The sequence below is a fragment of the Choloepus didactylus genome, chromosome 2 (assembly GCF_015220235.1).
Source record: "Choloepus didactylus isolate mChoDid1 chromosome 2, mChoDid1.pri, whole genome shotgun sequence".
Lineage (NCBI taxonomy): Eukaryota > Metazoa > Chordata > Mammalia > Pilosa > Megalonychidae > Choloepus > Choloepus didactylus.
In genome coordinates this window covers 121,458,197-121,473,365 of record NC_051308.1, presented here as the reverse complement: position 1 = coordinate 121,473,365, position 15,169 = coordinate 121,458,197, and the positions used below count along the sequence as shown (strand labels likewise).

Here is a 15,169-nt window from a genome sequence, read left to right as displayed (position 1 = left end):
CAGGTGTAGCAATATTAATCTCAGATAAAATAGACTTCAAATGCAGGGATGTTTTGAGAGACAAAGAAGGCCACTACATACTAATAAAAGGGGCAATTCAGCAAGAAGAAATAACAATCGTAAATGTCTATGTACCCAATCAAGGTGCCACAAAATACATGAGAGAAACACTGGCAAAACTAAAGGAAGCAATTGATGTTTCCACAATAATTGTGGGAGACTTCAACACATCACTCTCTCCTATAGATAGATCAACCAGACAGAAGACCAATAAGGAAATTGAAAACCTAAACAATCTGATAAATGAATTAGATTTAACAGACGTATACAGGACATTACATCCCAAATCACCAGGATACACATACTTTTCTAGTGCTCATGGAACTTTCTCCAGAATAGATCATATGCTGGGACATAAAACAAGCCTCAATAAATTTAAAAAGATTGAAATTATTCAAAGCACATTCTCTGACCACAATGGAATACAATTAGAAGTCAATAACCATCAGAAACTTAGAAAATTCACAAATACCTGGAGGTTAAACAACACACTCCTAAACAATCAGTGGGTTAAAGAAGAAATAGCAAGAGAAATTGCTAAATATATAGAGACGAATGAAAATGAGAACACAACATACCAAAACCTATGGGATGCAGCAAAAGCAGTGCTCAGGGGGAAATTTATAGCACTAAACGCATATATTAAAAAGGAAGAAAGAGCCAAAATCAAAGAACTAATGGATCAACTGAAGAAGCTAGAAAATGAACAGCAAACCAATCCTAAACCAAGTAGAAGAAAAGAAATAACAAGGATTAAAGCAGAAATAAATGACATAGAGAACAAAAAAACAATAGAGAGGATAAATATCACGTTTGGTTCTTTGAGAAGATCAACAAGATTGACAAGCCCCTAGCTAGACTGACAAAATCAAAAAGAGAGAAGACCCATATAAACAAAATAATGAATGAAAAAGGTGACATAACTGCAGATCCTGAAGAAATTAAAACAATTATAAGAGGATACTATGAACAACTGTATGGCAACAAACTGGAGAATGTAGAGGAAATGGACAATTTCCTGGAAACATATGAACAACCTAGACTGACCAGAGAAGAAATAGAAGACCTCAACCAACCCATCACAAGCAAAGAGATCCAATCAGTCATCAAAAATCTTCCCACAAATAAATGCCCAGGGCCAGATGGCTTCACAGGGGAATTCTACCAAAGTAAATGGTTCCAACACCAGAAAAAAAAAATATATATATTTATCTGAGAAATGTAAAGCCTATTCTTGTTTATATGGGAAAATAAAGGCTGAAATTAACTGAACTACTGGGGGATTTCCCACTCACAATATTGTACGCTTCTTTTCCCTCAATGAGGAATTAATTGGGGCACAGGGGTATGGAACCCGTAGAAGCACATTACAACAGAAGGGCTGCACGTTTTTTTCTCAACTGCCAATGTTCATGATGGGGTGTGGGAGATGTGGTGTGTTTTGTGTGCATGTGTGTATGTGGGAATCAAAAGGAATATGAAGACACTCAGATGGAAATGATAATGGTTTGACCTTAATTAAGAAGAAATGTTTAAAGTGGCTAACAGATGCCTCCTATTACAGTGTAGTGTTGGGGGAGGAGTCAGCGAGAAGAAATTCTGGACAAGGCAAGGAGGAGGTCCTTCCTCATGATAGGGATTTTGTATTAACAACTGTTGTCCCAAAGAAAGCAGAATCATCCAAAAGTGCCAAGGACAAGGGAGTGCCTTGTAGCACTCCCTCGTGTTATATTTATTTCCATTTAAAAACTAACTGAAGACACCTCACATTTTTAATCCAAAGACATCAAAACCCTTTCTAAACGCTACTCTTGTGATACACCTCTGTGAAGCAGGTAGCATAACTCTAATTTTTACTCATAAGCAAACTAAGGCACAAAGAGAGCCTGAGGGGGAAAAATGGACTGGATAAAAAGCCAATGGTCAGGTCCCTGGATTTGTTCAGTGCAAAACACTTCCTTCATATTGACATAGGCAACTCAGGAGACTGCTACAAAATTCTCTTAAAGGTAGCTACACTGACAGCTACTACAAACAAAATCATTCATGACTTTGGAAGGACAGCACACTCCTTAAAGGCTCCCTGATGGAGCCTTGGGAGATGTTTATTCATTTAACAGCATTAGTACGGGCAGTCCTTTCCTTTTGAATAAGCAGATCAAATAGCCCATGATTACAGAAAAAAGGCTGAAGATACAGCCTTCCTTCCTCCACTGTTGAGACCAAAACAGTGGCAATCTTCACAAATCACACAATACAAAGAACTAAGACTGGTGCAGTAACATTCCAAATCCTGTATTTTACTAATGATTTTGATATTTTTTGCTCAGCCAGAAACATTTCCATATTCTTGGTTCCAGACAATTCTCTACTATTGTAACCAAATTATCTGTAATAAAAATGAGAGTGGTATTATTGCCAGGATTTGAAGCAAACAATGCATCCAGTCAGCACATACTAGTTCTATACATTTTGAGAAACATTCAGTACACAAAAGGAGCGTGCATGTTAAGGAGATGATGTGAATAATATCGGTAGCTTGTCTAATGGAGAATGAGTGTCCTTTCAAGAAACTGAAGATGCTCAAAAGTTGCTCCCCAATTTCTATTAACAACCCTCTAAAAATCAGCATTTCCCTTTGATACAAATATACAAATTTAAAATAAGTGCAGTTCAGAATGGCCTACCATTTTAGATTGCTTATGTGCAAGAAAATATACAGTCAATAAAAAAATACCAGAGAGGTGGGAAAAAAAAGACTCTCTGGATCTGTACAGCAAAAATGAATATTACGTCAATAGGTAGAGAGTCATGGACAAAGTGGCAATCAGCGGCACTAAAAGATGGCAGGTCATAAATCTGGTGATGGAGGATAAGATGTATAGTAAGGCCCGTTTTCCTGTGGAAAGGAAAAAAGACAAGAACATTAAGTGACAAAGACCAATTTAACTGGGAATGTTAAAGAAAGGGATTTAAAGTTAACGAGACAGCAAGTATAAAACGTCTAGCACATGCCTGACACTCAGTAGGCCCTCAGCCAGTAGCGTAGTTTCACTGGAATCAGTCAGAATTGGTGTTAAAATAGGCAGAGGCCAAAAGCATGATATTTTGAAATTATAATACCATTTACTGATTATTCTATACGCCAGTCACTTTGTAGGCACTTTTCTTTCATTATCCCTTTAAATCCTCACATAATGCCATGAAGTCGGTATCACTCTCATTATACTGATGAGGAAACTGAGGATCACACAATTGCATAATTCACCAAAGGCACCTAGCTAGTAACCAGCAGGGCCTGAATTTGAATCCAAGTCTATTAGAATTTTAACACCCAGATTCTGTTTTGTGAGACCATGCTGTCTTACTGTGTACTTAATCTTAATTTGTTTATAAAAGAAAACAAATTATCATGGAGGAATAGAAAAACTGTAACTGTTTTGGCAGGAATGACTCTTCCCATGACCTGCCTGAATGGCAAGGCTTGTAACAGTTATAGTTCTTAGGGCATTTAGTTCTAGATCAAGATGGAGAATTAAATGCCAGAACTTTAATGTCAAGTGTAGAAAGCAACAAATCAGTTTAAGGGGGACTTTTTTGCCCTAATTTTGGCTAATTTTAACTTAATAAAAATCAGGACAGTTAACTTTATGGCAGAAGGTCCCTAGATTAGATTTACAAGACTTAAGATTGGCTTCTTGGTATTAAGGAAAGTATTTCTTTGACAAAAACTTGTTTTTTTTTCCAGTAAACCATGAACACAAAATGCTTAGGAATGGAGAATGAGGGGTAGGATGAACATAGCATTGCTTTATGGTAGATTTATGTTAAAGTTATTATGAAGCATTCAACCTTTACCTGTTCTTGAACATTGTAGGCATGAAATGTTATTCTGAATGACTAAATGAATCAAGAGTTATGCCATTCCTCAGAGCAGATGCACTGGAGCAGGAATTGATACTGGGGCAATAATCAAGAAAACAAGAGGACATCTAGAAAAACTTATTTTCTGATTATAAACCTGATTAGGTATCAGAAAAATGTTATTGTTTTAAACTTGGGTAGGGACAGAGTCTAGGATTGGCTATGTTTTTGAAAACTTTAAAAAAATTAATGAAAGCATTTTTTAAAAAAAATTTTAGAATTCCTAATCAAGAACTGTTTCACTAACCAATCCTGCATCCTCAATATGCATGAAAACAATGCTTAGAGAAACATGGCCTGAAGAAGTAAATCTATTCTGAGGTTCAACTGAAAAGAAGTGATTCATCTTTAAGATTTTGTTACTCCATCCCACTACCATCTTTTCTGGTTTCTCACATCCACATTAAAATTGTGGTAAACTAAGAAGGGTAAGTCTAACACTTAGTGCTACAAAACAGAAAGCTGAGCTAGTATTTTCTATCTGGAAACAAACATATAAGTTTGAAGAGCTGTTACCAGGCAAAATTATGTATTCTCCTTTGACTATATATATGGAAGAATACTTACTAACTCTCTTTCTGGAATGGTCCCAATATCACTTCTGTTCAGATAAATAAAAATCACCTTGAAAGGCACCTTATAATTCTATAAAATTTATGTCACTATTCTAAGTTACATAAGTCCCAGAAAAATGAAAGCCCAGTGAAACTTGCTACCAACAAACACCACTTCATTCCTCCACCGCATAAAGAACTAATATGTGCAGGGCACAATTGAACATAATAAAATTAATCAACTCTATATTCTTTTCTCTTATTAGATTTTTAATTCTTCCTAGCAAAGGAAAATGTTTCTTTGCAAGGTAATAGCCAACCACCTACTGGTACCTCTGCCTCACATCTAATTGAACACACCACCTGTCCCTCCCCTACACCCTCAATGCTTCTGCTCCTAAATAACTTCTCTGGGATGGTGGCAATGTCATCCAACAAGCCTCCCAAAGCAGAAACTGGTAGTTCCCTTAAGCTCCTTTTCTCCCTTCATCCCTAATGGATACTTAAGTCATCAAATCCTGTGGATTTTACTTCCTAAAATGACTGTTTCTAAATATCTCTAAAATCTTCAAATCCTTGCCATTACCACTGCCACTGTCCTAGTTCTAGTCTCATTTTTCTTTCAGACTTCTGGAATAGCCTCTCACTTGTCTGCTTGCCTATAGTCTTATCTGTTTCCCCATCATTCTCTATGCTGTGACTATAGTAACCTTTCTGAACAGTAATATAACAACAGTCTTCCCTTGTATAACACTCTCTACTGACTACTAAACCAAAGTACTGCAGCATAATATATAAAGCTACAGTATCTAGTGATCTGCCCTCTGCCCATCCCTTCCACATCATCTTCTGACATCCTCTTTTGTTTCTTCCCTATTTTTGTTCCTCTCTTTAGCCTTTATATACAGGTAGTCTAAAATCTCAATTTCAATCTAGCACATGTACAGAGAGACAATTCAATGAGTCAAGTGTTAGGATTACAGAGTATTTTAATTTTGATTAATCACTTTATCAATTAGGCCTGTATTTGATACATGAAAAAACAACAAAGCTAAAACACACACACAAAGAAAGCAAAACAAAGAACCAAAACTAAGCTTGAGTATAGTGGAATTACAGTTGATATTTAATGAAAGCCTGCTTTATAGCCCTTAAATATATAGAAAAGTATGTGGCTTAAAAAACAGTCCTTTGGATTTTCTAACCAATACAAGCCAACTTATGTATTTCTATCTCAGAAAATAAATCCTAAATCCAGACACTAGCTTTGAAATATAATTTGAAATTTTTGGTATCAAAATACCTTTTAGTGCCTTTCACATTTCTTGCTATTCATTTTTTAAGTACGAGGAAGAGTAATGTATAGCTCAAAGAAATAGGCCATTTTCTACTCCAGCAATCTGCAGTAAATACAAACTGATGTTCTTTTTCCCATCCCATATATTCAATTATGTTTCTATGATTCAGCTGCTCCAATTACAAATCCTCTCTGTTAAACAGCCAAACATGACATTTTATTAACCATTAGAACACATCAAACACTCTGCTCTTTACCTAAAGGGGAACAGAAATTATGGCTGAAATTAGAGGAATGCCAGAGAAAAAAATATGTTACAGGACTTAAATTTTACTGTATAATGTTGCACAACAATTAGGGAAGAAAACTTCATTTCAAACTTCACATAAGCTTCAAATATATTACCTCTTTCATGCTTGATGGGCTTCTGACCAAGTATGGTTTTTATTTGCTTTTTAATTACTATGATGATACTGTGAATAGATTAATTAATATGGTGATACAGTGCCCAAAGAATAGAACTTTGATGAAATTCAAGAATACTCTTTTGATTAATGTTTAAGTAACAAATACACAAATTCATCTACAAGTAATAACAATATTAATTGTTATTCTTAAAAACATTATATAAACTTTTAGGAAAATGAAACTTTTAGTAGGGTATGACTAATAATAAGAGAAGCTACCTAATTTATAACTAATGCTGAAAGTGGGCACCAATACATTCTTCTGGCTTTGTTTACATAGATGAAAAGCCATTCAATCACAAGGGAATTAGGCAGAAGTATCTGTCCCAGAGGTGGGTGGGAGAAAACTGACAATACATCAAAGGATTGGCTTCAAACCAATGCAAAAAAATCTCCCATTGAAAAAGTACGTCTTGGGAAAAAGCCCTCTCTTTTGGCATAAAGCCTTTTTCTAAAGTTATTGTAGGAAAAGAATGCTAAATGACACTTTCAACTTTACTAAAACATGCAAATTTACATTAATAATATCTTACAATGAAAGGATGTTGTGCTCATAAGTACTGCTCTACAGAACAGTTAAGGTACTATATACAGGTAAGGGAGAATGCTTGGTACTTCTTACCCTGGCATCATATTCAAGGACAAAAGGAGGAAAGTCGATCTGTTCTGGGGATATGACAGAAAACAGTTGGTGGAGGCTGTCCACATGGTGGATTTTGTCCTTCAGCCCTGAGACAGAAAAGGTGGTGAAAAACCATGTTGATACCTGATTAATAGAAAAGAAAAAATAATTTAAGCCAGTGCCCAGAATTAGAAATATAAACACAATTTAAAAAATTATACCAGATAAAAACTGTATTTCAAAAAAGATACTGATGCCAGGAGAATCTTGTAATAGTCAGTGTTTTTCAAATTGCAGGTGTAGCCCATCAGTGAGTTGTGCAATTAACTTAGTGAATTATGAACAGAATATTCTATTAAAAAAAAATACACACACACACATATATGTATATAGAAACACACATATATATGTATATAGAAAGAAACAGACTAGAATAACAGTTACTTGGGAACACAGTAAGGGTGAGGTTTGTTTCACGAAGCTTTTGTTCCTGTTCTATGTATATATGCTCCAATGTATATACTGTGTCCTGATCAATATGTTTCTTACTCTGGATTGTTGTCAACAAGTTTGAAAACCATGGCATTATTTGGCAAATTTATGGGCACTCTGAAAACAGCTAATATCTCCAAATCTCACAAATCTGTTTCATTTTCTCAAGTGAGATTGAAATTTTTTGCAAATATTTGGAACATATATTTTAAGTTTACAAATGGTACGCAGTCTCCTTCTCAAAGTCAAAGTGAATTTTCTGTAGATGTGGAGCCACCTTTGCTTATTCCACTTTACAATACGTAATTCCTCTATAAAAGCTAAACTGCAAAATTTGTTCAAACCTAAAGGGGGAAATTCTTGATAGCAAATGAGCCCAACATAAAGTAGTTAACAGCTAGGACTTACAAATTATTTTTCATCTATCTACATTGGCAATCATAAGTTAGTCCATGGTTACCAACTACTTCACAACAGTCCTAAGAGGCAGCCACAATACAATATTGATGCTATCCCCATTTCATTTACAGAAGATGTAACATATGCATATGTTTTCAGTGTATCAGCATAATATATTACAAATGTATAAAGGAGTACATTACAAATACATGGCACTTTGGGCATTTACCATTGATGCCAATCGTAATTTCTTTTTGGAGCCCTATCATATTCTTTGATGACTGCCCCAAACCTACTCCATGTTCCAACCCTGTGATACGACATGCTTTCCTTATACCTACTTGCAAGAAAGGCATGGAATAACAGAAAAAACTTATCTCTAACTGAGCTATCCAAACTTTCAGGCTCTCCACCATTATTTCTCCCTTATAGCTCCAAACAGATTATCCCCTCTACTGACTTCATATAACCTTATGTTTAAATCTCATTTATAGTACTTATTTCTACTTCTTAGTAGTTCAGTTGATTACATTCATTTCTATAATCTCCCTAGAACCTGCAGACAATCACAAAATTATAGTCAAAAGTTTTACAAGTTACAAACAGAGCTATGAGTTCTTAAATATTTGTTAAAGAATGAATGAAGAGAAAGCGTATTTTATTCTTATATTTATGGCCTTGGTCACTATTCTAAACTGGGTGTTACCAATGACTGACATAAGGCCTCAAGTACTAGCATTTCCCTTTGTATCCTCTTCTCTCCCATCTCACCAAAGTTATTTGAAGGGAGATGGTCAGGGGCAGGGGAGGCACTTGGCCTTGCTAGAACCAGGGGAGTTAACTTAAGGTAAATTAAACACTGCTAAATGACATACCTAAACCTTTATTTTTCTTAAACAGTCTATTATATACCAATTGGATACAAACTTCTACAAACTAGATTAGTGATAACTCCACATTAGGAGCTCTACAAAGCAACAAGGGTAGTTGATGAACTAAGAGCTTTGATGAGACCATAGGGATAAAGATTCCAGAAAAAAACTTAGTAAGATGGACTGTAGAGTTAGAACAGAAAAGCAGCTCAAGGATATGTTAGGAAATACATTTGTACAAGGAATTAAACATCTATTTTCTACTGTATGCTAAATTTTGTAGACTGTAGGTGATACAGGATGACAGGAATATGGCCATTCTCTTAGAAGGCTTGGATTCTAGTAGAGGAGCTAGATAAGTTAGTTCAGTTACTTATATTCATTTCTGTAATGAATGTCCTAAATGCAATGCCCAAGGAAAGAGGTTTATGCCTATTATATGCAAGGAACTGTGCTACTTGGGAAAGGTATCTAATTAGAGTTATAAGGGACTATTTAAGGAATTCTTGTGCCACTCTCTCACACTTCAGGGCCTTTTTACATGCTGTATGCTTTTGTTCAATTCTTTGGTTAATTATCCTAAGAATTCAGATCAGAATTCACATCAGTGAGGAAGATTTCTTTGACCAACCTCTGCCAAAAGCCAGAAAAGGAGCTTCCTTCCAGGTGCTCTAACCAAATGTGTTTATTTATATTATTGCATGATTAACATTCTGCATTATCTGATTCCCTAAATAGACTAGACTCTCCAACTCAGGGACTGTGTCTTATTCAACGACATATTCATAGGATCTAACTAACATCTGACACAAAGTAAGGAACTCTGCTTGTTGAAAGAATTTACAAATGGATGAGCAGGAGTTTGTGGGCTTATTTAACACTATTAGGGATGGTCTAATACTCCTTCATTCTAAAGTAAAAATAGACTTACTTCAGTCTGGGCCTCAGTTTCTTCATCTGTAAAAAATGACCATGTTCGATATAAATGATTTTTATGGTCCCTGTCAATTACATAATTCTATATAATTACTTTTGAATATGTTGCATCATATTGACACGGTGATGTGGTGGTAGTCATGACAAAGTGAAGGATGAGTGGGGGAAAGATTAGGCAGTGTTCTTTATACTAACTTTGAAAGAGAAACACATTTCTCTGCCTCACTTTCTCCTATTAACTTCCTTAAATCCTCTGGGTGTTAGCAGGAGAAAATTACTCAAAGTATATCGAAGTGGAAACCAAGTCAAAATCCAGTCAAAGTTTTCTGTTCAGGGAGACCCAAGCACAGTGTCTTCACTCTTGTTTTTTAGTTCTATATAGCTTAATTTTTAGTTTCAATTATTTATAACAAATTATGAGTATATGTTAATTCAGTTAAACTTGCATTACTCAAAAATATTTGAATATCTATTGTTTACAAAAAAACTGAAGACACTAAAAATTTGAAAAAGGACTTGGTGATGTTTTCTGAATACTAGAGGTTCGGTCATCCAATTATTCGCAAATGCAAAGCCAAGAACATAAGATCACAAAAGGTTACATACTAGGATAAAACTGTTCACACACATGCACTCAAGCAATCTGCAAGAGCTACAGTCAACAATGGGTTTAAATTCTGTTAGAATTCTAATAGTTCATATTCTATTAGTAAGTTTCAAAGAAGGAAAAAAATAGTGATTTATATATAAACAGTCAGTTTATTATCATTTTGGATGTAGTGGTCTAGAAAAGAACTGAGGGGTATAGAAATCAGAACAGCATGATTTGATTGATTAGCGCTTGATTTCATCTCATTATTTTATAATTACAAACACTTGATTTGTAGTTTTTTACTTTATTACAAATGAGTCCTATTCTTTCAATCCTCCCTCATTTCCCCCAACCTCCCCCCTCCCAAATTACAGGCAGGCAATGTAATGGCTTTACTTTGCTCATTTGTTCTACAGCCTCTGCCTCATTTTTTTTTTATTAGAGAAGTTGTAGGTTTACAGTAAAATCATGCATAAAATACAAGGTTCCCATATACCACCTGTGCCAGTTTGAATGTATTCTGTGCCCCCAAATGCCATTATCTTTGATGCAGTCTTGTGTGGGAAGGAAAAGTACTGGTGTTGATTGGGTTGGAGACTTTTGATTGGATGTTTCCATGGAGATGTGATCACTCAACTGTGGGCAAGACCTTTCACTGGATAATTTCCATGGAGGTGTGGCCCTACCCATTCAGCATGGGCCTTGATTAGTTTACTGGAGCACTATATAAGCTCAGACAGGAGAAGCGAGCTTGCTATAGCCAAGAAGGACACTTTGAAGAACCACAGGAGCTGAGAGAGGAGCTGCAGACGACAGAGTTTGAAGACGGCCGTTGAAAGCAGACTGTTGCTCCAGAGAAGTTAAGAGAGGACACACGTCCCGAGAGCAAATGAGAGTGACATTTTAAAGAGGGGCTGCAGCCTAGAGAGGAATATCCTGGGAGAAAGCCATTTTGAAGCCAGAACTTGGAGCAGATGCCAGCCCTGTGCCTTCCCAGCTAACAGAGGTTTTCCGGAAGCCACTGGCCATCCTCCAGTGAAGGTACCAATTGTTGATGCATTACCTCGGACACTCTATGGCCTTAAGACTGTAACTGTATCCCAAATAAACCCCCTTTATAAAAGCCAATCCATTTCTGGTGTTTTGCAATCTGGTAGCATTGGCAAACCGGAAACCACCCTATTACTAATACCTTGCATTGCTGTGATACATTTGTTACCACTGAAGAAAGCACATTTTTATAACTGTATCATTAACTACAGCTCATGGTTTAACTCAGGGTGAATTCATTATTCATGTTGTACAGTTCTACGGATTTTTTTTTAAATTTTATTCTAGTAACATACATACCTAAAATTTCCCCTTTTAACAACATTCACGTATTTCACTGAACATCATGTCTTCAAGGTTCATCCATATTGTCATACGCATCAGAACTTCACTCCTTTTTGTGGCTTAATAGTATTCCATTGTGCGTATATACCACCTTTTGTTTATCCATTTGTAGACTGATGGACACTTGGGTTGCTTCCACCTTTTGGCAACTGTGAATAATGCCACTTTGAATACTGATTTACAAATATCTATTCAAATCCTTTGCTTTCAATTCCTTGGGGTAAATACCCAAGGCATATACTTTAAAGTGGGATTGCTGGGCCATACAGTAGTTTTATACTTAAGTTTCTAAGGAACCATCAAACTGTCTTCCACTGTGGCTGCACCATTTTACATTTCCACCAACAATCAATGAATGTTCCTACTTTTCCACATCTTCTCCAACACTTGTAATTTTCTGATTTTTTTTTAACTGTAGCCATTCTAATGGGTAAGAAATGGTATCTCATTGTGCTTGTGACTTGCATTTTCCTGATAGCTAATGATGTTGAACATCTGTTCATATGCTTTTTGACCATATCTCTGGAGAGATGCCTATTCAAGCCTTTTGCCCAGTCTTAAATTGTTTTGTATTTTTGTTTAGTTGAAGGATTTCTTCATATATTCTGGATATTAAACTCTAATCAGATATGTGGTTTCCAAATATTTTCTCCCATTGTATAGGTTGTTGTTTTACTTTCATTTGTCCTTTGAGGCACAAAAGTTTTATATTTTGATGAAGTCCCATATATTCACTTTTTTCTTTTGTTGCTTGTGCTTTGAAACCACTGCCTAACAGAAGGTCCTAGAGATGCTTCCCTATGTTTCCTTCTAGGAGTTTTACAGTTCTAGCTCTTATATTTAGGCATTTGATTCATTTTGAGTTGGTTTTTGTACATGGTGTGAGGCAGGGGTCAACACTGACATGTGCACTGCCTCCTAACTGAAGCAATTTTAATGGCGTTATGGCCAAGGTTTGTGGCTCTAACTCTAGAAGTTTCTGTTAACGTCTATCCAATGATGTCACATGGAGGGCAGCTATTTACTGCCTCTCTAGTGTGGGGGTGGAGGGGTTAAAGTTACATCTTAGCAAACAGTGGCTACATATTTTCATAAGCCTGGCAAAAAGGGACAGTTTTCTGATGAGTCCAGATTTGTGACAGTGGTAAAAAAAAATTAAAAGTTTTTTCAGTTTTATAACTTTTTATGAAAAAATTTCAAACATTCACTGAAGTTGAAAGAATTTTATAGTGAACACCAGTATAGGCAACCACACTAATATTAACATATGTGTGATGTTGGCTTTATCATCTATGTACCTATTATTCATCCCTCTATCCATGAAGCCATCTTATTTTCTTGCTGCATTTCAAAGTAAACTGCAGACATCAGTAAACTTTCCCCAAATACTCTAGCCTTCGTATCTTTAACTAGAGTTCAATATTTTTTCAGATCTTTGCTGTGAAAGTTATATTGAATGAAATGCACAGATTTTAAGTGCACTTTTGCTGTTTTGACAAATGCACACACCCATGTAACCAAAACTCCTTTCAAGATATATGTGTAACATTTTCATCACTCCAGAAAGTCCCCTATGCCCTTCTTCCCAGTCAAGTTCTTGTCCTCATCATCTAGAAGCAAACACTTTTTTGATTTTTTTTCCAACAGGGATTAGTTTTGCCTGTTCTAGAACCTCATATAAATGGAGTCAAACAGCCTGACTCTTTTATGTAAGACTTCTTTCACTCAGCATAATGTCTCTAAGATTCATCCAGCTGTTGTATCAGTAGCATATTTATTTTGATTAAGTAATATTCCGTTGTAAGAATATGATTCACAATCCTATTGATGGACACTTGGGGTATTTCCAGTCTTTGGCTATTATGTGTAAAACTGATATAAACATTCTTGTAGAAGTCTGTTTGAACACGTTTTCATTCCACTTCGGTAAATACCTAGCAGTGGTATTTATGTTTAATTTGTAAGAAACTGCCAGAATTTTTTGCATGGTGGTTGCACAATTTCACATTTCTACTTAGAATGTAAGAAAATTCCACCTGCTTCAGATCACTGACAATATTTCAGTCTTTTTAATTTTAGCCATTCCTGTGGCAGTGTTGTAGTATATTGTTGTAGTACATCATCATTATATATATATTATATATATATATAATAAAAACTTTTATTGAGGTATAACTGACACATAACAAACTGGACATATTAAAGTATACAATTTGCTAAGTGCTGACAACATATACACTCATGCAACCACCATCACAATGAAGATAATGAGTATACCTATCACTTCCAAAAGTTTCTTAGGGTCCTTTGTAATCCCTCCTCCCTGCACACAGGTTACCAGTACTCTGCTTTATTTCATTATATATTAGTTTGCATCTCATAGAATTTTATATAAATGGAATTATACAATATACACTTTTTTTGACTGACTTCATTTACTCAGCATAATTATTTTGACATACTGTTACATATATCAATAGTTCATTCTTTTTTATTCTACAGTATTCTATTGTATACCAAAGTTTGGTTAGCAGTTTCAAAAATAAAGCTGCTATAAGTATCTGTGTGCAAGTCTCTGTCTGGACATGTCTTCATTTCTCTTGGGTAAAAACCTAGGAGTGGAATGGCTGGATCATATAGTAGGTATATGGTTTGACTCTTACTGCCAAAGTGTTTTCCAAAATAGCTGTAGCACGTACTATTCTTATCAGCACTATATAGTGTTCCAGTTTCTCAATGTGCCGGTTTGAGTGTATTGTGTCCCCCAAATGCCATTATCTTTGTGGTCTTGTGTGGGGCAGAAGTTTTGGTGTTGGTTAGATTTGCTTGGAGTGTGCCCCACCCAGCTGTGGGAAATAATTTTGATGAGATGTTCCCATGGAGGCTTGGCCCCACCCATTCGGGGTGGGCCTTGATCGGTGGAGCTATATAAATGAGCTGACTCAAAGAGGAAAGAGAGTGCAGCTGGGAGTGATGTTTTGAAGAGAAGCAAGCTTGCTAGAGAGGAACGTCCTGGGAGAAAGCCGTTTTGAGGCCGGAGCTTTGGAGCAGATGCCAGCTGCCTTCCTAGCTAACAGAGGTTTTCCGGAGGCCATTGGCCATCCTCCGGTGAGGGTACCCGATTGCTGATGTGTTGCCTTGGACGCTTTGTGGCCTTAAGACTGTAACTGTGTAGCGAAATAAATCCCCGTTTTATAAAAGCCAATCCATCTCTGGTGTTTTGCATTCTGCAGCATTAGCAAACTAGGACAGATTTTGGTACCAGAGAAGTGGGGTGCTTTTGCTGCTGGGTTTGCAAATACCAAACATGTTGGAACGGCTTTTTAAATGGATAATGGGGAGTTTCTGGAAGAGTTGTGAGGAGCTTGATAGAAAAGGCCAAAACTGCTTTAAAGAGACTGTTTGTGGAAATATGGACTCTAAAGACACTTCTGATGAGGACTTGAGCAGAAATGATGAATGTGTTGTTGCAAACTGGAAGAAAGGTGATCGTTGTTTTAAAGTGGCACAAAATTTGGCAAAATTGAGTCCTGGTGTCAGATGGAAGGAAGAATCTGGA

At 36.1% G+C, this 15,169-nt stretch overlaps 1 protein-coding gene across 3 annotated transcripts in view; it reads right to left on the bottom strand.

The window, feature by feature from the left end:
• Nucleotides 1-1,159: 1,159 nt before the first annotated feature.
• The window catches only part of GDAP2 (ganglioside induced differentiation associated protein 2), a 70,848-nt gene continuing 56,838 nt past the window's right edge, over nucleotides 1,160-15,169 (bottom strand). For 2 of the 3 annotated variants that reach the window (XM_037826262.1, XM_037826263.1), the window contains exons 13-14: nucleotides 6,925-7,068; nucleotides 1,160-2,959 (exon numbers count right to left, since the gene is read on the bottom strand). In XM_037826262.1, coding sequence (XP_037682190.1) covers nucleotides 2,912-2,959; nucleotides 6,925-7,068 — 192 coding nt within the window. In that variant the 3' untranslated portion in view covers nucleotides 1,160-2,911. The remainder of the gene's footprint in view (nucleotides 2,960-6,924; nucleotides 7,069-15,169) is intronic. The other variant, XM_037826265.1, reaches the window with a different exon arrangement.